The sequence below is a fragment of the Brienomyrus brachyistius genome, chromosome 1 (assembly GCF_023856365.1).
Source record: "Brienomyrus brachyistius isolate T26 chromosome 1, BBRACH_0.4, whole genome shotgun sequence".
In the NCBI taxonomy this organism is placed as follows: Eukaryota; Metazoa; Chordata; class Actinopteri; order Osteoglossiformes; family Mormyridae; genus Brienomyrus; species Brienomyrus brachyistius.
The window spans coordinates 10629964-10652196 of record NC_064533.1 but is presented as its reverse complement, the minus strand read 5'-3'; the positions used below and the strand labels follow the sequence as shown (position 1 = coordinate 10652196).

The following is a 22233-nucleotide window of genomic DNA, read 5'->3' as shown; positions in this document are numbered from 1 at the left end:
CCGCAGTCCGACCACACAGTGTCATGTCATCGAGAAAATGAGACATTGCGCACTCACACACCGTCAGAGAGCCCCACCCACATATAGCTCCGCCCACATTTAGCTCCGCCCACATATAGCCCCGCCCAAACGTAGCTCCGCCCCACAGCCACATGCCTTATTCGACTATGGAAGGCGCGGCCCTGTCTTTCATTCATTCATTCTTTCATACATTCAACGATGAAATCGACCACCGATGGCTGAGTGGCAGACAAGCTTCATTCTCAGTGCATCCAGCCCTCTCCATGCCCCCCCCCCGTCTGCCCACTGCTTTTTAAGGCGAGCATCCTCTCAGCGTGCAAAGGCACCGGAGTCGAACGATTGCCGTGACAACGCTGTTTATCTCCCTCTACACAGCCTGGGCGTGATCGATCTGCCTTGCTGTATGCCCCCCCCCCCCCCCCCCCCCCCACATACACACATGCAATAAACCAGGCACATGGAAAAAAACAGCAACGTCCGGCTGTTGAGTTACGCTTTTAATGTCGTTTTCAGCACATGGAGGTGGCGGCACAGACACAGAGCTCTGACGCTGCCTATCTGCAAGCCCCCCCCACCCACCCCCACCCCCCGCATCGTCTACAGTTACCAGGGCCTCGTTAGGCATTCAGAGGACTTACACCAAGAGAGGTAAACTGAGGGTCAATCAATTAAGACAAGGCTTGTGTGGCCCCGATCGAGTCACCTGTCTCCATCAGAGCGAGCTGTTGTTCTGTGCTGGGATGGGCAGTGGGGTGGGGGGGGGGGCAAAGAAGGAGACAGAGTGGGAAATGGGGAACAAAGAGAGGGACAGTAGGGTGGGAGGGGGGCAGAGAGGGAGACGAGGGCAGTGGGGCAGAAAAGGATATTAGGGGGCAGAGTGGGGGACAAGGGGACAGAGGGAGACAGGTGGAGACAGGGAGCCGAGGGGGGGTGGGGCAGAGACTGAGATGGAGAACAGAGACAGAGAAGAGGGGAGCAGAGAGGGAGATGGAGGACAGAGAGGGAGAAGAGGGGAGCAGAGAGGGAGATGGAGGACAGAGAGGGAGAAGAGGGGAGCAGAGAGGGAGATGGAGGACAGAGAGGGAGAAGAGGGGAGCAGAGAGGGAGATGGAGGACAGAGAGGGAGAAGAGGGGAGCAGAGAGGGAGATGGAGGACAGAGAGGGAGAAGAGGGGAGCAGAGAGGGAGATGGAGGACAGAGAGGGAGAAGAGGGGAGCAGAGAGGGAGATGGAGGACAGAGAGGGAGAAGAGGGGAGCAGAGAGGGAGATGGAGGACAGAGAGGGAGAAGAGGGGAGCAGAGAGGGAGATGGAGGACAGAGAGGGAGATGGAGGACAGAGAGGGAGATGGGGGACAGAGAGGGAGATGGGGGACAGGAAGGGAATTGAGGGGCACGACAGGAAACGTCGCTCATTCTGTATTCATTGTCTAGCCGCCGGCATTTTCATTGTTGCATGTTCAAAACTCTCTCAGGTACATATAGATATTTAATGTTTTTCATAATAGTTGTGCTTATTTCTTACAGGTTGTTGACAAATGCAGACTACAGGAACAACGGTCACTGCCCCCTCGCCACCCCAGCCCAAACAGACATTATGCCCTGACCCCCCCCCCCCCCCCCCCCCCCCAAGACGAACCAGACTGTATGTCAATTTTCCAGCCTAGTGTTTTCCGGGAGAACCTCAAGTTATATTGTGTAACACAGTTACAGTTCTCGTCAGTAAGGCTCCGGGGGGTGGGGCGGGGGGGCGTGTTGTGTGCATGTGATGGCCTAAAGAATCACCCCAGCTGCTGCCATGAATAGAGGACCCCTCCTTCTACACCAACTGGAGGCTGTGCTGGGCTCTCTGCCCAGGGAATTAGGACAGGGATCAGAGTAAATGAATCCCAGGGCTCTGTCCGAGGAACACTATCCGGGATGGGGAGAGGTCAGGGAGAGGTCAGGGAGAGGTCACAGCACTGGCACACTTCTCTCTTATTCAGTGCTCTTTGGGTCACATGGCACAGTACCCCCTGCACACATGGAAAAGAGATGACCCCCCCAAGCCCTATTTCAAACCAGCACAAACCCACCAGCCAGAAGTCTAACTGCTCCCAGCAGTATCATATGTAAACGCACATATACATCATTTGCTGTTTGTCTTTACAGAGCAGCGTCATGCAATAGTCATAGTATATTCTTATATGTGCATTTCCATGAGTGGTCTGCCCACGTTTATTGTGTTCATGATGAACTGTTTGACATATGAATGGATGGATGTGTCACACCACAGTGAAGCATTGGCTAAAGCACTCAGAACATGGACGCACAGTGCATGTGCATGCATGTGCCACGCATGTGTGTGTACCGTGCACGTACTCACATGTTGTGCAGCACACACCATCCGCAGTGTGGATCCCCGGAGCCCAAGCATTCACTGCAACTGGAGTACTGACTACACACCTCCACTGGAACACGTGTCAGCTGCAGAAGAGAGGAGAATGACTTTACTGTAGTGAGGAAGAGTAGGGAGTAAAGGGTCATTACTACACCGTGAGGAAGAGGAGGGAGTAAAGGGTCATTACTACACCGTGAGGAAGAGTAGGGAGTAAAGGGTCATTACTACACCGTGAGGAAGAGTAGGGAGTAAAGGGTCATTACTACACCGTGAGGAAGAGTAGGGAGTAAAGGGTCATTACTACACCGTGAGGAAGAGGAGGGAGTAAAGGGTCATTACTACACCGTGAGGAAGAGGAGGGAGTAAAGGGTCATTACTACACCGTGAGGAAGAGTAGGGAGTAAAGGGTCATTACTACACCGTGAGGAAGAGTAGGGAGTAAAGGGTCATTACTACACCGTGAGGAAGAGTAGGGAGTAAAGGGTCATTACTACACCGTGAGGAAGAGTAGGGAGTAAAGGGTCATTATTGCACCGTGAGGAAGAGGAGGGAGTTAAGGCTCATTACTGCACTGTGAGGAAGAGGAGGGAGTAAAGGGTCATTATTACACTGTGAGGAAGAGGAGGGAGTAAAGGGTCATTACTGCACTGTGAGGAAGAGGAGGGAGTAAAGGGTCATTACTGTGGGGAGGGGGGGGTGTGTGGTTACGCTGACAGTTAGCCACACTGCTCCGCCATCCACTTCCCCTGCTGCCCAAATGTGTATGTGCTTTCTGTGCTCCAGGGGTCAGGAGCTCTGCAGATGTCTCCTAAAGCTATGGAGATGTTTCCTGAAGCTCTGGGGTGTCTCTTGTAGCTCTAAAGTGTCTCCTGAAGCTTTAGATGTGTCTCCCGAAGCTATGGAGGTGTCTCCTGAAGCAGGCCAAAGCGCAGGCAGCTCTTCCTCAGCAGCCTTGTTTCTTTCCAGCCGCAAAATGAATAAGAACATTTATCCATTTTTTTCACCCTTTTTTGGCCATCTCAGTTCTCCTCCCCAGGGAGGGAAATTATCCATAAAACTGACCGGTCCGCTACGTCTCCCTGTGCTACTTTCATGCCGAATCATTAAAAAGACGAGAGAGTGCGAGGAAGAGGAGCTCATTACTGTACTGCGAGTGGCTCGTCAGATAATGTGCCATAAAGGCTGCTTTCCGCTGTCCAGCTGGGCTTATCTGATCTGATCGGTGGGGGTCTCGCTGTCTCTGAGGGAGGCAGCACCCAGACCACGTCCCTGCAGAGGCTGTTACCATGGAAACAGCAACAAGCCCCACCAGGAGTGGCTAAGGCCCGTCAGTCTCGTCACTGTTGACAGAAGAACGGTTTCAGAGAGATGTTACAGGCCGAGAAGAGTCGTCCTTGGCTGCGTCGCACTCCGAGCCGGGAACTGGAAGGTGAGCCACAGCCTTCCATTCCAATTCCATTCGGATTCGGCCTACTGCCGCTGCTGCTGCAGAATCTGTGATATATTTACGTCACCGGAGTCGATTTTAAAATAAGTCACCCCAGGAGTTCTCCACTGCCAAAGAGCTGGGCCTCCATATATTAAAAAAAAAAATACTGGATGTGGCTGAAATGACGGGTTCCATACGTCAGTGCTGGCGGTGGGTGGTGGGGGGCATGCGTGTCAACGTAACAGGGCAGAACGTCACCCCCCCTCAGTCTACCAGCCCACTTCAGTTAAACAGGGTGAAATCCAGCACGTGCAGACAGTTAATTACATTCGTGGAAGTGTGAATATTCACACGCTGAAAAGACCGACGGCAAGTTACAAATGTGACGATAACAACAATAAAAATCCAGAGAGAGCACTGGCGAGATTCGAAGAGGAGGGAGTGGTGAAGAGGGGCAGTTTGCTGCGGATCTAATGTAGCAGATGACTCACAGGGACAAAGGGAGCACCCTGTCAGCGGCGGCAAAGTGCACCCCCCAGAAATGTCATGCCTATCTCTCCCGCACACCACAATGCCTCTCCGCATTTGAAGGTACTTTAGGTTTGATATTGACTCCAAAAGTGAGGCTTTTATCATTTACGCTATTCAAAACTTACAACTGCCATTTTTATCCCTGAAAGGAGATTTCTTATCTTTTTCCATCTTTTTTTTATGGGGGTAGAAAGTGCACAGAGTGTAATAGCAGTAATTACCTACCCCAGACAAGTGGCGAAGTCTGAATATTTATCCAGTAAAACCGAGCATCAGAAATGATAGCCTTCCCTGCCATTGAATATCAATAGCGTGAGCCTGAAGACCGGCACGCAGATCTGCCGTGTCAGGGGGCATTTTCCTCTCTCCTTCCTTTTAACGTTTTAATGTTTTACAAGCCGCTCTCTGTAACCACGGGTGAGTGTTACAGCGCCGTGCCTGTTTTCCCCGACTGTGTTTTTGACGAGAAGCCAGAGAACTGGAGCACAGGCACACGCCCCCTGCTGGCGGGAAGCTCTCACTGTTTACAGTTCATGACCGCCAATGTTGGCAGTTTGTAACTGCTACCCCTGTGCACAAAATCCCCCCAAAGTCACAGGGATCTTCTTTTATACAAACAAAACACAAGACTCATATGGTATATTTGCATATTTCACACACCGGTGATGCATGTTTTGCATTTGTTTTACATCCCGTGTACATTTACAGTTCTGTTTCCTGAACACCATCCATTCCCTGGACCCCACAGGTAAATACTGAATAATCAAACGCCGCATATCACTTTAATTGGCCGGGTGATCTGGTCAAGAGCAGCAGTTAAATGGATTAAATCAAAATATTATCAAATCTCCATGAGGCACAAGAGTGATGAACAACAAGCACCCAGCCCCTTTCCCATTTGTAAAGCTGATATTTCCAGCCTTTTGAGGACCTGTTCTGTGCGTCTCTGTGTTGGAGATGACAGTGGTATGGTGACTATTATCAGCACGCTTAGCTCTTCTGCTGAGAGGGGGTTATCTAGGTGGGTGTGGGTTAGTGGCAACCCTTACAGAATGAGCAACCCAGCTACCAGGAGGCAGGGACTAGTTATGCATGAATACTCAGATATATCAAGCGAAAAGCAATGTACTGTTCTGCCCATATTTGTGATAATCCTCCAGCCATTCATCACACGAGAGCAGCAATGAGACCTAAGTCAGGAGCCGTGGGTGACGCCAAACCGTGAGCCGTGGGAGACGCCAAACCGTGAGACGTGGGCGACGCCAAACCGTGAGCGACCCCAAACCGTGAGCGACGCCAAACCGTGAGTCGTGGGTGACACCAAACCGTGAGCCGTGGGTAATGGCAAGCTGCAACATGTGGGTAAAGTCAAACTGCGAACCCCGTGGGTAATTGCACACTGTGAATCGTCAGTAATGGCAAACCGTGACTCCTGGCTAATTGCATATCTTGATCTGTGGGTAACAATATATCGTGACCCATGCAAAACGGCACCTGTGTGAGCCGTGGGTTATCGCAAGCTGCGATTCTTGGCTAATGGCATAATTGCCGCAGGTTAGTAATCAGAACCTGTGTCCCTTCTGCAGCCACTGAACAGGACATTTGCTGGGCTGTTTCTGGACTTTACTGTTCATGAAGGAACAACTGAGGTCATGAAAAGGGTATCAAAAAGTACCATAAGAAATGTGAGATTTAGGCCTTTTCCCAGCTGATTGTAATACAGCATCGTGATTAGAGGTGTGTAAGTAAGACTCTCAGTCAGGGAGGGAACCAGCCGCAGAGGTTTTTTCAGCCAAACTCTCCCCTTGTCTTTGGATTTCCAAGGACTTTCCATATGTTCTCAGAACCATCCTTTAACAGTGATGTATGATGTTAAGGAAAAGGCAAGACCAGGAGAAAGAGAGAATGCATGAAAAATAGAAATAGCTATCAAAACGACATTGCATGCTGCTCCATCATACTTGGACACAGTCTGAATATACGATGATTAATCCGAAAACCTGTGAGATTATAAACCATAAACCTTTGAGATTATAATCTGTAAACCTGAGAGATTATAGCCCATAAACCCGTGAGATTATAAGTTATTCATCCGAGCTCTTTGCTCAGGAAGACGTGCTCAGAGGAAAGAAACCTCAATCAGAGATGGGAAAGTCAGCAGCATGCTCAGCAGTGTCATGCGGGCATGTGTCAGTGCATGTGTCAGTGCATGTGTCAGTGCATGTGTCTCACACTTCATTGTTCGCAATTAAACAGGGCTGCTAATGCTCAGATTTAACATACATTTCTGACAAATAACTGGATAACAAATATTACCAAATGGGAGCAGAACAGTTTCAGAGTTACAAGGACAGAGGCAAGTCCTTGAGTTTCAGGGACGCTACTTGAAAAGATGGGAGCAAACCAAATCTCCCTTCAGCTTCCCGTCCCTGAGACGGCTGCCCATGAGGTGGAAAGAATCAGCCCAGAATCGGGCAAGAACCCAGAATGCACCACTGACTGAAGGCAGAAAACAGAGAGCCCCAGAAATAATACAGCAACGACACTAATGATGATGACGTCTTTTTTAAAGTTAGTCCCAAAAACTATGCTAATCAATTAAAACCGGAAATTAAAAGAAAACGTATTCAATTAGATCAATCACGCCGTTCCGACCTGTGAATGAGACGCTGACCACTCACAGTCGACGCAGCACTGCTTCAAGGTGACGTTGCAGTCACTGCCTCCCATTTCAGCGTTTTCTACGCTAACGTGAAATCTGGCTGCTTGGGGAGAACCAATTAAAAATTATAACATGGGAGGTAATGGGGAATTAATTTGCGTTATACGAGTTTTCACCGAATGAGCAGTTTTGCTAGAATGATTTAAACTCCTATAACGCGGTGGGGGGGCATGGGGGGGGGGGATTCCTCTGTATAAAATCAGTAAGGAAAACTGGGGTAAAAAGAACAAATGGGTGACTGACAAAGAGCACAAAGAAAGTTTGAAGAAATGGCTTTTTAAAAGGTGCCTGACAGCCTCCTCGGCCCTCAACAGACAGATTGCTCCAAAAGGGGAGGTTTGTGGGGGGAGGGGGTATTAGAGACAGATTTCCTTTGCCTTCCGTTACTGTCTATCCTTCTCCAATCCCACCTTAAAGCCTGAGGCCTAGGGTTTTCCTGTCCCCCCCCTCCCACACACACACACACACACACACACACACACACAGATTTATAATGCTGATCCATCGTTAGCCCTCTGCCGGCCCATAATTAAAGGAGGTGAAACTGGAGTTTTCACCTGCAGCCAAGCTTCAGAGGAATGGCTCTCCGTCTCTCTCTGTCGCTGTTAATGTCTCACCACCCGAGCACCCTGCATTAAACAGCGACCCTTTCGCCGGGTGGGAAGGGAGGAGGGGAGTTTAATCAAAGCGGACACATTTTCAACTGTCTCTGGGGGGCTCACATGACGCCCCCGCCTCTTCTCACCCAGATGCATCAAGGGAGGGATGTCACCAGCCCAGCTGGTGGAAAACGGCTGTACCATGCCAGCCGAATAAGGTGGTGCGGCTCTCGGCCAATTGGAACCCTGCTGTATAGCGCCTTGCATACCCAAGGAGGTCGGCGGCAGTAAAACGCAGCAGATGTCCAGATATTCGTCTCGTTATCAGCAGGGGATCGGCAGTTAGTACCGTCATCTGCGCTTCGTCTCATCGACAGTCCTACTCTGTGTGGATTGGACAGGTGCTGGAGATTTTGGAAAGTGCAGAAAGGGTCCGGAAAGCAGATCGGCTCTTTGCAAAGCTGTTTACTAAAGCTCATGACCCCGTGCATCAAATCCTTGAAGTATCCCGCCATTTTAATTAAATGAGAGTGGATATCTGTATGCATATGAAAAAGCTTTTTATGTTTTTTTTTGTTTGTGTTTGACAAAAGGGTTACATATCACATGTGCAGGTCGGCCGCAGATACATGTCAAACACAGCAGAGCGTGACGGTCAGCTAAGCGATGACGCGGGTGACACAGGCCATTGCTCTCTATCGCTGTCAGTGCCTCCTGTGTTCATACCGCTGCCCTAGAGCCCAGCGCTTTCATAAATACACACCCTGTCAATAAAATCAACTGCATTAATTCTTGCCAAGGAGAGGTGGCTGTGGTCGAAAAGCCGACGGCACCAACCACGAGCTATGCTAGTGGAGGCTGTGCTTTCACATGCGTGCCTGAAGGAGGCGCCGTGCCGATGCGAGATGCTGCTGGAGGGGGGACATGCAGCCGGATTGGGACCAGGCCCTTTCCACCCAGCTGGGCTGTGCGACCGGGGGGGCTAAGCCCCGCAGAGGCCCCCTTACACCCCTTACCCAGCCATGTACGGAAGCAATCAACCCCCCCACACACACTAAGCAATTTTGCATTCTTTCTTATAGCTCACAGGGGTACTGCAACGCATCAGAGGCAATTCCGCACAAGTCGCATTGGGGGGTGGGGGGGGGGGGGTGGGGGGGGGGGGTGGGGGGACTCAGTAAATAGGCCCGGGAGGTAAGGATGCAAACGCACTGTACTCTGCATTCGCATGGGAGTTGCATTCATGTGGGCGGAGGCATTAATGCGTCTGTATGCATTATGTACGGAGGAGGTATAGAGTTATAAGATATGTAAGGCATAGCAGTATGCGCACATGTGTGGGTATAGATACATAAGATATATAAGACATAGCAGTATGTGCACATGTGTAGGTATAAATACATAAGATATGTGAGGGATAGGAGTACGTGCACATATGTGGTATAGATACATAAGATATATAAGACATAGCAGTATGTGCACATGTGTAGGTATAAATACATAAGGTATATGAGGCATAGGAGTATGTGCACATATGTGGGTATAGATACATAAGATATATAAGACATAGCAGTATGTGCACATGTGTGGGTATAGATACATAAGATATATAAGGTATAGCAGTATGTGCACATGTGTGGGTATAGATGCATAAGATATATAAGGTATAGCAGTATCTGCACATGTGTGGGTATAAATACATAAGATATGTGAGGCATAGGAGTACGTGCACATGTGTGGGTATAGATACATAAGGTATATGAGGCCATAGGAGTATGTGCACATATGTGGGTATAGATACATAAGATATATAAGACAGCAGTATGTGCACATGTGTGGGTATAGATACATAAGATATATAAGGTATAGCAGTATGTGCACAATGTGTGGGTATAGATACATAAGATATATAAGGTATAGCAGTATCTGCACATGTGTGGGTATAAATACATAAGATATGTGAGGCATATGAGTATGTGCACATGTGTGGGTTTAGATACATAAGATATATGAGGCATAAGAGTATGTGCACATATGTGGGTACATAAGATATATGAGGCATAGGAGTATGTGCACATATGTGGGTACATAAGATATATGACATAGCAGTATGTGCACATGTGTAGGTATAGATACATAAGATATATAAGACATAAGCAAAGGGTTCTGCTAAGGCAGATGTCTCCTTTCAAACTCCCCCAGGGATTTTCTGATTAAGTCTTTATACAGCAGATGAGATACAGCGTATGGGGGTCCCCCCCCCACCCCCCAGTAAGAAAAATCCCCTCCAGCACAAAGCAGGGATCCCATAAAAACCTAATAAAAAGAGTCCATAAACTGTATGTGAGGCAGGGGGATTATATAACGCAGGACCCCCGATGATTGTCATTAAACGCACGCTCATAATTGAAATGAAAGGTCGTCTTCATTAAATATTTTTGATGAGATTGCAAGCACTGTTTCCCGTAAACGGCACGTGCCTCTGGGGAGGGGCGGGGGGGGTGGTGGGGTGATAGGCATTTGACTTTCACGCCAGGCGGGTTACCGTGGTTTGCCATGCGGATCACGCGATTTAATGGTTTCAGCTCTGCTCTGCGTCACGAGTGCGTAATTGTGAAGCGCTGGGGTGGGGGGGGGGGAGGGTGGGGGGGGGGGGGGGGGGCACTGAAAACGACCCCCATGTGCTGGATGTCCCATAATGTGAAATATCATTTTACAGAAGTAATATAGACACGTGTCTCTGTGAACATGGGAGGAGATTGTGAAGGAGGTACATTGTGATGTGTGCTCTTCCGTGAACTTGAGGTAGGAGGTCAAAGTGATGGTCAGGTGGTCTGCAGCCCCGTGTTAACAGCCCAGTTGGCTAATGGTCCGATCAGCTAATGGTCCAATCGGCTAACGGTTTAACTGGCTAACAGTCAAAACGGCTAACTGTATGATCGGCTAACGATCCAATTGCTGTGCAGGTTTTTCTGCAGGGTGGACCGGCTTCCTATCTTGACTTGAGTCCAGCGTAGTGATGCGGCCGCTTCAATCTTGTGAGAATGTCGCTAACAGGCCGTGCCGCTCTGCACCAGCAATGCAGTCAATGGAGTCAAAACCAGCTCCATCATGTACACACCAGCACTTTCACGCATGTAAAATGAAATGCAAATCACCTTCCAGGCTGAAATGAGCCTCCATCTGGAAGACATACAGCACGTGACATAAGCGTACACGCCTTGTGAGAAGCGTGAAAGAGAGGAGGGCTGTTTAGCGAAGGCACCGTGATGAGCAATACGCTACGCGCTAGTCGAGGCTAACGTGCCTCTGCTTCTCTGCGTTAGCCATGCTAACTCTCGGCAGACTGCTGGGCTCAGAGCTTCACAATGACACCCTTTTTATCGTCGCTTTTCAGTCTTTATCGGATATGCCTTGAACAAAATTCTGACTGGAGATACTTACCACTGGTTGTACATCTAAATTAACTACTTAAAGATATATTCCATTAAAGCAGAGTAGGCATCTACCCTTGAAAGTCAAATGACTGGAGCCCTAGGAGCCTTAATTCATTGCTAAAGGCAGTCCAACCCATAAACACCTTCCATGGGTGCTGAAAGGACTTGACAACAGCCAACTGAAGCCTACAGAATTGCTATTGGCTGTCCCCACATGGACAGACGCCCCATGTTATCCTGAAGAAGGGGCAGCAGTGCAGTGGTCTGGTCTTGTGAATAAGTGCTAGTAATCTTTGGTGAGATGAATCCTGAATTTGGCCTCCCTTAGTCCCGTTCAGCACAGCATGGTCTCACCTCCAAAACACTGCTGGTTTCATTAGCAGTTCAGCAGTGGTTCCCAGTTTGACAGGGACATTGCGACCTTGGTCATCTGTCCACGACAACAGCAGCCCCCCTGCCCCCCCCCCAGCAGCACCATCACCCATTCTGACACAGCGATCGACCGGCTTACGGAGCCCAGGCTGTTCTCCTGACCCTCTCAAACTACCAACCCATTGTTGGTGCTATGGAAGATGAGCTGATCCAACTCGGAAGCTTGCCATCATAAAACCACCACTCCTAGCATCTTTAAAACCTTTATTCCTGCCTGGGAGGGAGAACGGAGGGGCGGCACAAGTAAGTCAATGCTCTGCCCCCAACTGTGCACATTCATGCAGGTAACAGAGAGAAACCCCCCCAGGAGTCTCTGATCCGTTACAGGCTGGCCAGCTGCTCTCTGGTTTGGCTTCTGGGTCACAAACAAGCTCCATGGTACAAAGGGCCTTCATAATTACTCTTTTTGGGTGGTGGTGAAGAAGGGGCTTTGCCCTGGATCTGGCCTCTGAACAATGGATCTGTAATCACACCCTACTGGACCAAACGGGCCTATATTGGGCTCAGTAATTACACACTCCAGCCGAATCCTGGCCGTGGTGCTGATGTGGTCCGGAACACTCTACCGTCTGCCTTCTGTTAAAAATGCAGAATGTTCTGGCAGCATCTTAGAACCTGCTACCAGCTGCTGAAAGCCTCCCGAATTTCAATCTGTTCCTGAGGAAAGAAAAATTCCGGGTACCGGGAAGACCACGTTCCTGATCCACTCCCAAATCCATGCATGTTAATCCCTGCCCCGCCATTAGCCGGGCTGCTAACACTGGGACCTGCACGCGCTCCTTCCACGGCCGTTTACATTGCCACAAACCTTTCTAATATAACCTTGTGTTCTTCAGAGATGACATCCACGATGCTTAGAGAAAACAGAACTTTTCTAGGTTAATGGGCTAATTAGTGTAAGACAATAGATTGCAACTGAGAATTAATCTGACATAACTGATGTAATGAAAAAGCCTGCTGTTTTAGTGTGAGACATCCTGTAATCCAAACAGCCTTTCTTCAGCGCTCGGCGCTGAAAGCAGACACCCTGTGAATCCAACTTGGGAAAGTACGCTTCGAGAAAATGCTCCATATTGACTTGAATCTGAACAAGCGATTTGTAAATAACCAAGAATATGAAATGAGGAGAAGCGACATACAGGCCAGGCGCGTCGTGTCCAGGATCACCTTGGGCAGTCCTGAAGCAGCAGGAATCAGCAACAACTCTGTGCAGTGCAGAACGCCCGTGATATAACAATGCGGGTTCTAGAACTTTCTAGAACAGACGATCCGTTTATGGCGTTGTAGAACGTGAGAATTCGGTTGGAGAGGGTTCTGGAAGGATTTATTTAGGAGATCCATTACTGGCTGTTCCAGCATAGCACAACTGGCTTCTGTTTACATCAGGTTCTATAAGGTATGTGAGGGTTCCGAGACAAGGAGCTTAGCCCCACCCCAATCGCACAGAAAGTCTTTTCTTCTTTGCACTACCTCAGAGGTATAGGGAGGTGAGGTATTACCATCCAGAGCAGGGAATTTAATAATAAAAAACAAATCAGCTTAAGTTCTCTGTCAAAATAATCCTAATTCTGTTTGTAGATGCAGGAGTCACACTTGGGTATTGAGCGAGAGAGACAGAGAGAAAAGGGCTGATGTTATGCTATAATGCTTTTTCCACACACTTGTGAAACCCGGCACAGGTGCACCACACACACATGCAAGCACACGAACTCCACACTCTCATCTGTGCACATGCAAGCTTACACAACATGGCCACTCTCTCTCACACACACAACACACCACCCTCTCTCTCACACGTGTGCAACACCTCATACTGTCTAATGCACACATACTACATGACACCCTCACACACACACACACAATGCACCACGCTCTTGCTCACACACAGAATGCCATACTCTCTCAGACACACAACCCACCTCACTCTCTCACACTCGTAACGCACGCTCTCAGACATAACATAACTCTCACATAACACGCCACACTCTCACACACGCAACATACCATACTCTCTCATCCACGCACAACACACCACACACTCTCTCACGCACAAATTATCACACTCACACACCTGCCACGCACCACATTCTCTCCCACATTGCAACACACTATACTTTCTCGCATGTATACACGCAACCACGCTGCAGTCTCTCTCCATACGCAGCACACCGCACTCTCTCTCACGCATGCACCGCAGGACGCCGCTGTCGCTGTGTATTAAAGAGCCTAATCAAATGGGAATATATCAGAGCCCCCCTGCTGCCATCCTGTGCAATATTACCAGCTGCCCTTTTGACACAGCGATATTTTTTAATACTTATCATGTGCTGTGGGACATTTTTCATAGGAGATACGAAATGAGACCAATATGCCCTTGGGCATCCGGGCCGGGCGGGAGAGAGGCGGAGGAGGGAGAAAGATAAGAAATAAAGAAGCAGCAAGGCAATGGAGATACCGGCCCTCCAACAGCAACAGGTCAGCAATCGGGGCTCCGAGGCGAGAAGAGCAGCATCCGGCCAATAATAGCAGGGCTGTATACAGGGCTTAAAATCAGGGTAGATTATTAGTGTATCAAACCCAGCCCTGAAAGGGGGATCCCTCTCCTTAAGGGATCCTTCTCTATGAGGGATCCTTTTCTATAATGCTCTTCTGTGAGGGATCCTCCATGATAATTGAGTACGGAAGTCGCAACAATTGTACTTGTGCAATGACAATCAAGGTATTCTATTCTATTCTATTCTATTCTATTCTATATGGGACTCTACTCTTTGAGGGATCTTGCTTGATAAAGGATCCTCCTCTGTAAGATTACGCCAAGCAAATTAAAGCTACTAGTACGAACCCCCCCCCCCCCCACCTCAGTTCAGGCCCACTCCCTGAACACATCCCCGGCTGGGTGGCACCCTGTCCCCAGCCCCACCACAGTCTCGGGTCAGGTCACCCCCCCCCCCCCCCCCCCCGAAACATGACCCCAGCTCTGTGGCACACATCCCCCCTCCCACTGCTTGGGTTTTGGGCCTCCCCGCTACCAATGAGCTGACCTGCTGCTCTTGTTAATAATATCACCTTGATTAATCATCGTACAGATGCTGTCACACACCGACTATGACATAAGTGGCAGGAGGTCCCTTTGCTTTTGGTGTGGCTGTTTGCTTCCTGTATGTCAGAGTGTGTTCATCGTATTTCGAAGGCTTCCCAGGACAGGTGCCAGGTCCCCAGCCTCTGGTTCGATTAGACATCATTTAAAATAGCAACGATATTGCATAACAGATGATAATATACTAATAATAGGAATATTTGTTTTCTGTAATACAACCTGATTATGATCAGCCCAAACATAACAGAGAGACATCGGATTGGTGGCCCAGTCGCAGGGGAGTTGATGGGGGTTGCCTCAGAGCTCTTCCCATCTGACAATATACAGTGTTTCTTTATAACATCAGAGCAGAGAGGGAGAGTGCAGAGTATGTGATAGATCAGGTGTCAGGCCATGTGACCAGGCCTGGGAATATCGCCCAGAAACACACACCCAATAGAAAACCACCCAAATCTGAGCAGGATGAGTCCCTCACATTTGCCTCAGAATCAGAGCCTAGAACCATCAACGTGGGCACCGTAAATGGGTGAAATTTACCTGCGTGTCTGACATGACGTAGAGGAAGTGGTAGTCTGTGGAGAAGGCCATGTCCCGCAGAATCGGGCCGCTCTCTACAACCTGGATGGTCTCGTACTGTAAGGCGCCATGGGAGGGTCCATCCACGCGGATCTGAGGATGCGGGAGAGAGCATAGCTGTTAGTGTACCTTGGCAGATAGCTGGGTTGATGTTCTTTCCATGCGTAAGGAACCAAATCAGCTCCATGCCATCATCAATAATTCTGACCACTGGAGCTATGCCCTCAAATCATCATCATTACCATCATCATCATCATCATCATCATCATCATCATTTACAAATTCATAAACACCATCAACACCATTATAATCTTTGTCATCATCTCCATTATTATCATCAACATCGTCATCAGGATCTTCGTCATTATTATCATCATGGCTCAATGCTGTCTGGTATTCAATCTACAGACAGAACTGATAGTTCTGTGCCTTATCTCACAGAGGTTCAGCACAGAGGTCTGTAAGGACAAAGCACTCCGAGCCGCCAATGTGCTCTGCGAATGGCTGCACTTATCCTTCTTGCGCTTCACATCGCTGTAAGCGATTACTCTGTATCTCTAAGAGCTGCATGGTGCAGATTCGCGATGCCGTCCCACGGAGGCGGGGGGAGGGGAGGGGGGGGGCACAATGGGGCCTGTGATCTCCACCGGGCTCCTTCGCTCTCCACCTGTGCCCATCCCACTGACCCCGCGCCGCCCGACTTCTGTCGCCAGGAGATCTTGTTCGGTGAGAGAATGGGCCTTTGAAAGAACCCCCCTGGTTTCATTTCAAAGGTTTAAGGGCCCCCCCCATACCCCATTTCCTGGCAGCGGGCCCCTCGGACTACTTCTCTGGGGCCCCGGAAGGCTAAGCCCTAGTGCCTCACTGCCTGGCTGGCAGTGCGAATCACCCCCACACACCCCCCTGACATGGCACACGCTTCCATGGGCTTGCATTGTGGCGTCTGCTCAAAGGAGGAGAGAGAGGAGGAAAGAGGAATGGAGAAGTGGGTGGGAGGGGGGGCAGTTACAGAAGACCGCCTCGGATCCACAGAACGGCTATCTAATCTCCCCGATCAGGTAAGCTCATTTTGGGGGGTAGGAGCGAGAGGTGCCCAGGTAGGGTATCCTATTACGGATCCCGCCACATACCTAGGCTGGGGGATGCGTTCCCCACATGGTTAAGATCGTCACAGAATTCCAGACAGGCATGGACAAGACGCCCATTATCATCAACCGTGCTCCGCTTATTGGACTGGGGGGAAAGAAATAGCAACCAGGATGGGGGGGCAGTAGGGGGAGGTGACCGAGGACCCTGAGGCCAGATTCAGACAAACAGGCAATTAGAAACCCACTGATATGAGTTGTGCTACGCTGGAACTGGGCCACCGGCAACAGAGCGAGTAAACAAAGCCTGGGAGGCGAATTAATGTGTGCTGTGGCTCGCCTTTCACTGTCCAGCACTGCATGCACACATCCCCTCTGCAGCCGTGCTCACAATCCAGCTCATAAACTAGAGCGTTATCAGCCTGCTCCATGGCATGCTGGTCACTGTAGTTTTGCAACCCATACAGTTAAATATAGGCTGGAAGAAAAAAAAAAAACTACACATCCCAGGCCACCCCAGCTCACGTGAGTCTGTTTTACATTCCTTGGTTTTCAAGCCTCTCCCCTTTTAAAGGTTAAAGAAAACGATTAAACATACAACGATTGTGATTGTATCGTTCGGCTTCATTGGGATTCAAGTGGATTACATATTTCAAATCCTAAATGGATTACACCGCTAATCTCTGCTATCACATTAATATATGGGGATTAAATTTGACGTGCATCTTAATTCCGTTAATCTCGTGATCCTGCGCTCCGTCCAGCACGGGTGTGCAAATCAGATGGAAAACAAAATCCCTCCATCCATCAATCAGCCGTCTCACCGCAGAAATGTGATCCCGGCATAAGGCGGGGCAGTCATGCACTTTGTATGGGCACCTCATCCTACTCGGGGGGGGAGGAGGACTCAGACACCTTTATCCCACTGCCATGTTCCACTCATCATTTTCAGAATGTTCTGGAAGGGATTCACTCAGGCTGAGTGAATAGTAGGAAAGAAAGCATTGACAGAGATCTGAAGTCCCTCAGGAGGGATCCGATGCACAGCGGCCGCCTTTAAGACCTACTGCTTAAAGGAAGCACTGAAACATTTTTTATGGAAAACAAGCAGAAATGATAATGTCAGCCATAATAAGATTTCGAACTGGGCGTCAGACAGTCCTGCTAAATACTAACAGCTCTTTCTGAAGATACATATGCTCACTGAAAAGCCCAGACGGTACACCGTAATTGGTCACCTGACATTTATTAGCATCTTCTTCTTTGCGCTGAGCTCTGATTGGTCAGACCACTGACAGTTTTAACAATAATTTCTGTTTCTGTGGCTATTTGTAGCACGCTTATGCAGTGTTACTGTAAATATCCAGGTGAAGTTTCTATGGTACTGAGGAAGATCTCCATAACCATCTAACACCTGAATTTCTTGGGTTTATAGGGTAAGTTATGTAAATATCCAGCCCAGAAACTTTGTGCTATTGAGGGTAAGTTCTGCTGTGAATGTAGGCCGTGGATAACAGATGGATGGTAACAGCAGGCAGCTGTTCTTCTAGGAGGATTCAGTTTCTCCTGTGCCCTTTCACTTCCTCCTTGCTTTGCCTTTATACTTCTTCCCATGTCCTTCTACTTCTTTCTAGGCCCTTCCACTTCTTCCCATCCCCTTCCACTTCTTCCCGTGTCTTTTAACTTCCTCCTACGCCCTCCCACTTCCTCCCATCCCCTTCAACTTCTTCCTGTGCCCTTCCACATCCACCCGCGTCCTTCCACTTCGTCCTGTGCCCTTCCATTTTCTCCAATGCCCTTCCACTTCTTCCCATCCCCTTCTACTTCCTCCTGTGCTCTTCCACTTCTTCCTGTGCCCTTCCACTTCCTCCTGTGCCCTTCGACTTCCTCCTGTGCCTTTCCACTTCTTCCTGTGCCCTTCCACTTCCTCCCGTCCCCTTCCACTTCTTCCTGTGCCCTTCCACTTCCTCCTTCACGATTTCTCTTCCTCCTGCTTCCTCCAATGCCCTTCCACTTCCCCCTACACCCTTCCAATTCTTTCCGTGCCCTTTCACTTACTTCAGTGCCTTTGCACTTCCTCCAGCTGTCACTACACTACCAGCCTCCTGATTCCATGGTGTCTTAAATATACATCCTTATGAACAACAGGATTGTGTAGGTGGACATTCACTATCAACTGTTAATGGGAGTCGGATGGCCTTGACAATGTTGAGTACTAGGGCTGTGCTTTGTTGACGCCAGGACTGCGAATCACAGCCTTCGTTTGTCTTAATCCAGACCCAAATTCATACAGTGCCGCCTAGTGCCCCGGGAGTAATAAACTGGCACCATCATCGCTCAGCCCAGGATTCTTCCTAACCCTGCTCAGAAGTCCCAAATCACATAACGCAACCAGCACCGCCTCAGAGCCCAAACCGTCTTTCCTGCAACACCTGACTGCACAAGCTCCATTAAACCCCCCCTCCCCCCCCGCCAATTCCCTCCTCACTCTGCCCCACCTGTGACTTAAAAGCGAGGTGCAGATCCACACAGAGAATACAGAAAAGGGCGAGAGCCTTCTCTTTAAGGCTCTTTGTGGCCGCAAATCAATCTCGAACAGCACAGTCTAACACAAGATGAGGCACAGTGAAACATTGCTGTAAACTAATGGGGGGAAAATGTGTCCCGAAGGAAAAGGAAGTCCCTTGCGGTGCTGTCCAGGCATGTAGAAAGGATTGGGGCACCACTGCACACACAGGTGGGGGGGGCGCTACTGCCGCAGCGTCTGGCTAGAGAAGAGGGGCACCGAAGCCTGTCACTCCCCCCTGGCTGGAAACAGAACGGCAGCCAGCGGACGGCCCCCTCAGTTCCATCCTGGTGATTCTTCAGCTTTACCCCGAATCAAGTTTCACAAGGTAATTGGTGAAATGAAGGCCTCACTGAATGTGGCATAAGTGATACCCGATGCTTTTAACCCGCCCACAGAGACAGACTAGGGGGTGGGGGGATCATGGGAGAATCATGCTGACGACCGACTTATCACATGCCACCTCTGCGCTCGGTCAAATCACCACATCAGAGTATCAAAGATACGACAAGAATTCTGACCAAGGCGTGGTTTCCCAGAGCCTGTCGCAGCTACTTTTCTGCTGCACCCTCTCTTTCAGTCACTGGAGGTGTAGGTCAGCCATTCCCATGGAAACAGGGATGCTGGAGTTTGGTCAGAGGGAATCCTGTCGGGGAGTCCTGAAGACTTCCTCTGGTCTGCAAACCAAATATGCTACACCCCAGCCGCACCCCTAGACCAGGCCTTGTCTTGCATCTCCTTGTTCTTGGTGGGCTGCATTGTACTATTGGAGCAGAACTGCCTAGAGGACATGTAGGGCATGAGCCAGTGGAAATGTATCACGGGTAGTTTTCCCTTATCTGGTCCCCCTCCCCCCAGAATGCATCAGCACTAACTATTAACGTGGGTGTGACCCTGTTTCTATAGAAAACAGCCAATCAGGGAGGTGTCCCATATGGCTCCGGGGTTATTACTGAGCTCTGCACTGAAGCCGAATACCAAGGCTGGGCTCGCGAGCGTGTGTGTGGGATGGCATGTAAGGGGTGGCATGTAAGGGGTGGCATGTAAGGGGTGGCATGTAAGGGGTGGCACGGTGCTAGTCACTTCACCTTTGATTCTCCCCACCGATGCCACGGGCAGCTCTGGCTGGCAGCAGACTCCTTTTAGTGGAGGAACCCGGCCAATCGGATCGTTGCTGCAGTCCTGCCGATGCTCCCCCTTTCAACAGGTCCATCCTCGGCGTGCCATTATCAGTGTGCCCCACCCCCCACTCCCCCCGCCCCGGCAGAGACAGAGAGAGAAAGCCCTTTCACACTGAACGATACCATCAAATAACCAAGAAGGAAATTTTTGCATTTTTATAGCAGCTCTGTGAATGGAAGGAAGGAGAGGAGAGAGCAGAGCGGGAGATAAAGAGGAGGAATGGGGGGGTGACCAGGGAGTCAGGAGTGGAATATCCATTCGGAAGAGAAGAAAGGGAAGGACGAGAGAAGGATAATGTGTGTGTGTGTGTGTGTGTGTGGGGGGGGTGTCAGCACAGTGTCTGGGTGACCCATCCTCTCTGAGCAGATCAATAATGCATGAGCAGCCTGACCCAAACCTCTCCTCACCACGCGGGGGTCCATCCCCCCCCCCCGCAGAGGTTGGAACCGGGCGGTCAACATGGCAAGGGAGAGTCGAGTGAGTGAAGTGTGACTGGAGCGCATCCGGGACGGGGCGTGAGATGGCATGCCCCCCCCCCCCACTAGTGCAGTCATAAATAAACAATGACCAAGTCTCTCTGTAACAACCAAATGAGGCAGAATCAATCAGAAGCCAGGGCCATAAATTAATAATCTGTCTCATGGCCACGGGTTAAGTGCACAGAGGGGAGGGATTACTGCCAGGGAAGGGATGGGCTGGCTGCAAAAACATAGCAAGGAACAAACAGTTTCCCATTTAACTGCTTTTCTTAAAGATCGCAGGGAAAACACGGAGACAGGAAGGCAGGGCAACACACAGGAAACACCTTTCAGGCTCCAAATACCGCCAGCGTGTTTGTGCCGGTGTGCAACCATGCGGCTGCGTGTTTGCATCTTTTTATTTGTGTGGGGGGGTTTTCCACCTTCTCCTCCCTATTTGTCCCCCCTTCTCCTCCATCCTTGTGTCCCCTTGTCCTCCCTTCTTGTGTCCCCTTCTCCTCTCTCCTTCTGTCTCCTTCTCCTCCATCCTTGTGTCCCCTTCTCCTCCCTTCTTGTGCCCCCTTCTCCTCTCTCCTTCTCCTCCATCCTTGTGTCCCCTTCTCCTCCCTATTTGTACCCCCTTTTCTCCCTTCTTCTGTCCCCTTCTCCTCTCTCCTTCTCTCCCCTTCACCTCCATCCTTGTGTCCCCTTCTCCTCCCTATTTGTCCCCCTTCTCCTCCATCCTTGTGTCCCCTTCTCCTCCCTTCTTGTGTCCCCTTCTCCTCTCTCATTCTGTCTCCTTCTCCTCCATCCTTGTGTTCCCGTTCTCCTCCCTTCTTGTGTCCCCTTCTCCTCTCTCCTTCTCCTCCATCCTTGTGTCCCCTTCTCCCTATTTGTACCCCCTTTTCTCCCTTCTTCTGTCCCCTTCTCCTCTCTCCTTCTCTCCCCTTCACCTCCATCCTTGTGTCCCCTTCTCCTCCCTATTTGTCCCCCTTCTCCTCCATCCTTGTGTCCCCTTCTCCTCCCTTCTTGTGTCCCCTTCTCCTCTCTCATTCTGTCTCCTTCTCCTCCATCCTTGTGTTCCCGTTCTCCTCCCTTCTTCTGTCCCCTTCTCCTCTCTCCTTCTCCTCCATCCTTGTGTCCCCTTCTCCTCCCTTCTTCTGTCCCCTTCTCCTCTCTCCTTCTCTCCCCTTCACCTCCATCCTTGTGTCCCCTTCTCCTCCCTATTTGTACCCCCTTCTCCTCTCTCCTTGTGGCCCCATCTCCTTCCTGTATTTGTATCCCTTTCTCCTCCATCCTTGTGTCCCCTTCTCCTCCCTTATTGTGTCCCCTTCTCCTCTCTCCTTCTGTCTCCTTCTCCTCCATCCTTGTCTCCTTCTCCTCCCTTCTTGTGTCCCCTTCTCCTTTCTCCTTCTCCTCCATCCTTGTGTCCCCTTCTCCCTATTTGTACCCCCTTTTCTCCCTTCTTATGTCCGCTTCTCCTCTCTCCTTCTCCTCCATCCTTGTGTCCCCTTCTCCTCCCTTCTTGTGTCCCCTTCTCCTCTCTCCTTCTCTCCCCTTCACCTCCATCCTTGTATCCCCTTCTCCTCCCTATTTGTATCCCCTTTTCTCCCTTCTTCTGTCCCCTTCTCCTCTCTCCTTCTCCTCCCTTCTTCTGTCCCCTTCTCCTCTCTCCTTCTCTCCCCTTCACCTCCATCCTTGTGTCCCCTTTTCCTCTTTAC

The 22233-nt window shown here is 50.0% G+C and overlaps 1 protein-coding gene across 1 annotated transcript in view; it reads right to left on the bottom strand.

Annotated features, from left to right (window-relative positions):
* The window catches only part of plxna4 (plexin A4), a 155183-nt gene that overhangs the window by 62790 nt on the left and 70160 nt on the right, over positions 1–22233 (bottom strand). Inside the window, 2 exon segments of the mRNA XM_049019343.1 lie at positions 2384–2484; positions 15183–15314. Of these exon segments, the coding sequence (XP_048875300.1) occupies positions 2384–2484; positions 15183–15314 (233 nt within the window).